This window comes from Bos indicus, chromosome 21, assembly GCF_029378745.1.
Source record: "Bos indicus isolate NIAB-ARS_2022 breed Sahiwal x Tharparkar chromosome 21, NIAB-ARS_B.indTharparkar_mat_pri_1.0, whole genome shotgun sequence".
NCBI classification, from domain to species: Eukaryota; Metazoa; Chordata; class Mammalia; order Artiodactyla; family Bovidae; genus Bos; species Bos indicus.
Genome location: NC_091780.1, coordinates 34,940,585 through 34,947,618, shown reverse-complemented (window position 1 = coordinate 34,947,618; position 7,034 = coordinate 34,940,585). Strand labels below are relative to the sequence as shown.

At 48.9% G+C, this 7,034-nt stretch overlaps 1 protein-coding gene across 2 annotated transcripts; it reads right to left on the bottom strand.

Annotated features, from left to right (window-relative positions):
• Positions 1 to 4,271: 4,271 nt before the first annotated feature.
• LOC109575305 (cathepsin G-like) lies at positions 4,272 to 6,873 on the bottom strand. Of its 2 annotated transcripts, XM_019983289.2 has the most exons (5): positions 6,819 to 6,873; positions 5,953 to 6,100; positions 5,366 to 5,501; positions 4,945 to 5,199; positions 4,272 to 4,514 (listed from the first exon to the last, which is right to left on the bottom strand). In XM_019983289.2, the coding sequence occupies exons 1-5, from the start codon at positions 6,871 to 6,873 to the stop codon at positions 4,353 to 4,355; spliced, it is 756 nt and encodes a 251-aa protein (XP_019838848.1). In that variant the 3' UTR covers positions 4,272 to 4,352. The 2 variants fall into 2 exon arrangements, with proteins under 2 accessions (XP_019838848.1, XP_070632096.1); XM_070775995.1 differs by lacking the exon at positions 4,945 to 5,199.
• Between the last annotated feature and the right edge of the window lie 161 nt (positions 6,874 to 7,034).

The following is a 7,034-nucleotide window of genomic DNA, read 5'->3' as shown; positions in this document are numbered from 1 at the left end:
CAGACACGGGGCCTCTTGTCCTTGATCTAGAAACCAGAGTGCTCTTAAGGGAAAATAACTCCAACAATGCCATCTGTGTGCAGAAGAGGTAGCTGCCCACTTTCTCCAAATAACGTCTTCTACCATTAGAACTCTTTAAGAAGAGTTGCAAGAAATTCTTTAAATTACTTTTTAAATTGTAGTAAAATATACATAATAGAAAACTTACCTATTTACCAGTTTTAAGTGTGCAGTTCAGTGGCATTAAGTACATGAACATCATTGTGCAACCTCCACTATTATCCATCTTAAAAAATTTTTCACCTTCCCAAATTGAAACTCTTAACCCATTAAGTAGTAATCCCCCATTACCCCTCCCCCCCAGCCCCTGGGAATCACCATTCTACTTTGTATCTCATGAATTTGCAAGAGATTCTTATATAAATGCAAGAGCCTTGAGCATGATCACATTGTCAGTCCTGTACCTCATTTATCACTTACACCTTAATAGGGAGCAGGCAAAACCTGTGCAAATAGACTGTAAGAGAAAAGGGATGAAGAGCGAACTGGGGAGGGAACAAGTCACCACAAACAAGCCTGCCTGACTTCATTCTGCCCCTGACAACCAGGTTGAAGCCAAGGTTCCTCCTACCTGTCCCTGCATGTGTACAGGTAGGCTAGAGAGGCCTCGCTCTGCACACTTTGGGCCATCTTGTAAGCTAAAGAAAGAGGTGAGAAGCAAATGCCCTCGCTCATCTAGGACAACTGAAAGATATCCGAAGCCTGATGAGGGCATCTGTTCTTGTTTTCAAGCGAAGAATAGCCCCAGTTCAAAGTGACTGCCCCTACCTGGGCATTCCTTCTCTAGTCTTTCTACAAACCTCACATATTGAGATGGAGAAGGCAATGGCACCCCATTCCAGTACTCTTGCCTGGAAAACCCCATGGACAGAGGAGCCTGGTAGGCTGCAGTCCATGGGGTCGCAAAGAGTTGGACACGACTGAGCAACTTCACTTTCAATTTTCACTTTCATGCATTGGAGTAGGAAATGGCAACCCACTCCAGTGTTCTTGCCTGGAGAATCCCAGCGACGGGGGAGCCTGGTGGGCTGCCGTCTATGGGGTCGCACAGTGTCAGACATGACTGAAGCGACTTAGCAGCAGCAGCACATATTGAGAAGAATGGGGGACGCAGTGGAAATATTTGTGCTTCTAGAAACCACAGCCCTAGTCCTGATCCTGAGGTTTGAGAAAACTCAATTTATGGCTTGGTCTAGGAGGTCCCAGTCTTGGAGTTGGAGAAGAATTTCCACAAGAGAGGATCCTCGGAGGTGAATGGACTCCAGAATATCTTTAGGAGAATAGATGAAGAGCTGGAGGTGTTATTTTTTTCAGAAGAGAGTTACACTGACAGGACACTAGACATGATCAGTTCAGTTCAGTCGCTCAGTCGTGTCCAACTCTTCTCGACCCCTGAATCGCAGCACGCCAGGCCTCCCTGTCCATCACCAACTCCCGGAGTTCACTCAGACTCACGTCCATCGACTCAGTGATGCCATCCAGCCATCTCATCCTCTGTCGTCCCCTTCTCCTCCTGCCCCCAATCCCTCCCAGTATCAGAGTCTTTTCCAGTGAGTCAACTCTTTGCATGAGGTGGCCAAAGTACTGGAGTTTCAGCTTCAGCATCATTCCTTCCAAAGAAATCCCAGGGCTGATCTCCTTCAGAATGGACTGGTTGGATCTCCTTGCAGTCCATGGGACTCTCAAGAATCTTCTCCAAAACCACAGTTCAAAAGACATGATAGCTCCCCTAAATTAAGGACTGCCTGAGATGAATTTCTTCCTGTGGCTCCAGAGCTGGGACATAAGAAGTAAAAGAAAGAGAAGTGACGATTAATATTTATTGAAATCTTTTTACACACCAGGTACTTTGGAAGGAATTTGTAACGTACTGTGTCATTTTATCCTCAGAATTCTTTGGGGATTCTTTAATCCAGAGATGAAAAAGGAACTCTCACAGAGTTTAAATAACTTGATAAGTCACAGTAACACAGAGATTCCAACTAAACTCAAGTTAGTCAAACACTAACTTATATCAAACACTGACATATATCACTGAGATGTATGGATGACTAGAAAGCCACAGGGAGACAGACTTCATTTCAGAGAATAAGATGGGATGACCTAGACCAAGATCTAGACCAAGCCACGGGATCCAGATAGATCTGAGAGCAGCCGGCTGAATGGTCCTGTGACCAGTGGGACCAGGAGAAAATAGAAGAACAATACCTTCTGATTGAGAGAGGGCTGGCTAGTACTAGGGAGATCAGTGTCCAGTGCCTGTGGAGAGCACAACAAGGAATATTTTCCTTAAGTAAACTTTGGACCCCTGCCAAACCTCTGCTGCTGGGATTTACTTACTAGGGGAGGGTGCTAAGCTGTGAGAGGGAGTGGACCTGACTTTTGGGATGGTCAAGAAGAGAACTGTCCTCTGGAGGTGAGCATGGTGAGGTCGTCGAAACCTTTCCAGCAGGGCTGCTAAAGGCAGGCGGCTGCCTTGAAGGGGCTCAATAGCTGGAAGATCCTTAGGTGGGGAGATGAGTCTGCACTAGGAGTTTCCTGGGAACTGAGTCTTGACTTGGGTGGTGCTCTGGGGCTCAAAATAAATGTCACAGAGCTTAGGAAGGACTGTATGGGGTCCCTTCCACCGCTCTCTCCCCCCACTTCCACCATCGAGTATTCTTTCCACCTGGCAATGCAAACATTTAATACTGAGATTGTTTTCCCCTAGAACATACAAGCAAGACGTAATTCCTATGGGTGGGTAGCAGCAAATAAAGGGAAAAATGACTGATTACTTTCAAAGATGTATCACTGATTAAAATTTTGTTGATAAATGACTCACACTGAATATTAGGCAAATGACCTTCTGAAGCGATGTATCTGTAAACATATGATCAAGTTTACTGAAGCATTTTTGTATATATCAGTTGGATTTGATGTGTGTTCAGTGATTACTCAAGATTATGGAAACTGCAAAAATTCAGGTGGGAAATGTCACATGGCAAGGAGTAATTACCATTTTTTAAAGATTTACATGTTTATTTTTGGCTGCCCTGGCTCTTTGTTGTCATGCGGGCTTTCTCTAGTTGTGGCGAGTGGGGGCTACTCTGTTGCGTGCTCAGGCTTCTTGCGGTGGTGGCCTGTCTTGTAGAGCATGGATTCTAAGGATGTGGGCTTCAGTAGCTGCGGTGCACAGACTTAGTTGCTCCATGCCATGTGGGATCTTCCCAGGCCAGGGATGGAACCATTGTTCCCTGCATTGGCAGACAGACTCTTAACCACTAGACTGTCAGGGAAACCCAGTTAACATTCTGATGATTGTAGAAGAACCTCCAGCTGATTCTTTATAGTGACCCTAAAGTGTGAAAACATGATTTTAAACCACGTGACTTCAGAAATCTATTATTTGAATATAATATTGGTGTATTAGTCACAGGCTAATCTTTATAGTAAAAGTCATGTTATTTTAGCCAACATATTATGTGCAGTTTTGTATAATTGTAGAGTAAAAACCCAGAAGGAGACCCTCATCACATGGGAATGAGAACATTGGTCCACAGCACAGTGGGTTGGTGTGGAAAAGGGTTTGGGAGAAAGACTGTCTGTAGACACTTGGGTTGCTCCCATCTCTTGGCCATTGTGAACAGCACAACTTTGATATGGGTGTTTGTTAGATATTTTTAAGAAAGTAAATTTTTTTTTCTTTCTTCTGTTTCTCCTATGATTGATATTTTCATTTAGATCTTTGATCCCATTATGCGGACCCAATTTTATCTTTTTTCCCCAAATGACTATCTATCTGTTTCATTGCAATCTATTAAAAATTCATTGTTTAGTGATTTGCACTGCCACATTTATTCTTAAATTGAGTCTCATATGGAATTTCAATTGTTCCTTTGTTTTTTATGTCCTACCCAGGTCAATGGCGTGTGGTTCTCAGGTAACTAAGGGGGCATCTCTGGTAGGGTGGAGAACAAGGAACCTTACTCTGGGAAAAGGTAGGTCCCTCCATCCCTCCCCAGGCTGTGGGTAGAGGGGACACAGAGGAATGGATGGCTTGGAGGAGGGAAGAGGCTCCTGCTGACCCCGGAACAGTGGGAATAGAGATTCACTTGTCCTGAGAAAGAGACCCCATCTTCCTGATGAAGCTCACCCTCAGTCCTGGCACACTTTGTTGTACACGAATCATGTTTAATGAACACATTAGAAATCAGTCATTTCCACTCCAGACTAGGACATTTATTAAGGCTCTGGGAACTGCCCTGGAGCTGGGCTCTGCCCCAGAGAAGGAGAGTCAGTCTCATGGGATGTCACTCTGGTCTCCACTCTTGGAAGCGTCTCATTGTTCTCCTTATCCAGGGCAGGAAGCTGGAAATTCTGGTGAAGACTGCTGGAGGGGTCCCCATCCTGTCTCCGTAGGAGACAACGCCCTGGGCCACATTGCTGCACACAAGGGGGCCACCGGAGTCCCCCTACAGGCAGAGGAGGGAAGGGACACTCAGTTTCCCAGGACTCCCCACTCCTGTTGCCCTCTGCCAACCCTCAGAGAAGACGGGGGTTGAGGGGAGCTCCTTCCAGTGCTGGCTGTGTGTGAGATGGGAGGGTGGTGGGGTGCAGAAGAAAAGCTTCTGAATTTTCCCGTCGCTGGGCTTCAGCCCTGACTGTGGTTGCTTCTTCAGCCCAACCCAGGTCAAGGTATCTCACCGGCCCCAGGAAAACACTGCACGTGAACATCCTTCGTGTCTGGTACTTCTATTCCCCCAGACACCAGATGCATGGGGGAAAGCCCCCCCCACATCCCTCTGATCCAGGCCCCAGACTGCAGCCATGGGAATGGGGTCCGTCCCACTGCCCAGTCTGCCCAGGGTCCCCTGTCAGTGTTGGCAGATGCTGTGGTCTTACCAGAAAGGCAGACTTCCTCTGTCTCGGGTCCCCCACGCAAATCTGTGTCCGGCCATAGTATAACATGAAGCGTCTCCTGCACACCCTATCCCTCTGCACCCTCAGCTGCACACACTGGAGCGTGTCTGTTCTCATGTTCAGGCCGATCAGGCCCCAGCCGGCCACGGTGCACTGGGTCCCAGGTCTCAGTCTGTTTTGAGTCTGAGGCAGAGGCACCGGCCTCACAAATCGATTACGCTGAGCTCTGTTCGCCAGCTGACAGGAAGCATGCAGGTGCTCAGGGACTGTCTATTCTACACTCACCCCATGCCCGCCACTGCCCTGGGAGTCTGCCCGGCTTCCCCTCTCCCTGATCCCAGGACACAGGAAGCCCCCCAGGCTGGGAATGAGCCGCCCAGCTAAAGAACCAGAGGGTCGGTACCTGCAGTAACATGATGTCATTCCTCTTGTTCTGCTGACTGTATCCAGGGTGGGGGATGGATCTGAGCACAGGGATGCGCTGCTGGGTGCTTTCCAATGTCCTGATGTTGTGGGCCCCCAGGATGACATTTATTTGGCTGCAAAGGAAAGAGAACCTAGAGGTAAGGTTTGAGCCACAGGAACTGTGGTCCACAGTAGAAGTCAAGTGGCTACCCAGGGTTGCCAGACCTCAACCGAGGGAACTCAGAAACAGAAGGGCTCTGGGGCCGAACTATGCACCCTAGGTCTCCCCAGCTTTGAGCTGGAGGTGGTGGAGGACATAGTGATTTCGAATTTTGCCTCCCCAACAAGAGACTGCAAAAATACCTTGAAGTCATAAGTTAAGCCCCAGTGCATACATTTCATCTCCCCGTCTTGTTCTTTTTGATCAGGTCCTCCCCCATTCACACTGGCCTGCTTCTTGTACTCCAATCTCTACATGGTCTTTTTTTTTCACCCATTCAAGCTAGAACCCTGCTTTTGGTGACTTCTCTCGTGAACTCTTCTGGACCTGCTTTGCTGGTGCCCAGAAGTCCCTTAAGTTCTCACCTTCCCAAGCAGTGAGCTGCTGTCATCACAAAATCTTCACGCACCAGGAACCCCCCACAAACTTTGATACCTACTGGACTTCGGATCTGAATATATGCCATGTAGGGGCGGGAATGGGGCCTGGCTTCTCGGCCTCCGATGATCTGCCCTGGAAGGAAGCACTAGGATTATCTCTGCACTGGCGGGTGTGTGGACATTGGCTTGGTGGCTCCAGAAAGACTGGAAGTTGGGGAGCAGGAGAGATGAGCAGGGGCAGGGTGAGCTGGTGGTTGGTGAGAATGGGGTCTGCAGGGTGCAGAACTGGGGGAGGCTCCAGGATCCTGCAGAAAGTGCTGCTGGTTCTCCATCCAGCCTCAGCACCCTCCCACCTGCCCAGAAGGCAAGGCCAGCTGCGGCCTCCCTCACAGGAGGGTTTCTCTGCTGTGGGGATGGCAAACCCAGAGCCCTCTGGCGCCGCCTCTCCCTGAAGTTCTGTGGCACTTTCTTCCTCAGGGAACTTTCCAGATCCCTGTGAGTCCAGCTCATGAATTTAAGGATCTAGAGATGGGCTGATGGGTTCACTATCACTGTATCTTGATCTCCTAGGCTCTGAAACAGGGTCTGCAACTGAGTTCAGAGAGCACATTTATATAGCAGGTAGTATGTGCCACGGTGGTTCTGAGAGCTCTATGTACACCACATCACTTAAACTCTCATAGCGACTCTCCAGGTAGGCCTGATAGAATTCCTGCCCTCAGCATCTGAAGCTGGAAACTGTGGACTCATGCAAGCTGCCCAGTGATACAGAGCTAGCAAGTGTCTGGGTGGTCTGTCTTCAGAGTCTATCGGGTGGAGTTGGGCTCCTGAGGGTGGGAACGGTCACTCACCTGCCCGAGCCCTGGGGGACAGGAGAAAGGCCACGAGGAGCAGGAGCGGCCACATCTTCCTGGCGAGGCTGCCCAGCAGTTGCTGCCCCTGCTTCCTCCTGCCAGACTTTGAGCCCCTGGGAGAGGAAGCAAAGGTGAAGGTGGGGGTTTGAGGGTGGGGGTGGGGGCTCAAACATCCACAGTCCCATTCTCCTGCTGCTGTGATCAGTTTCATCA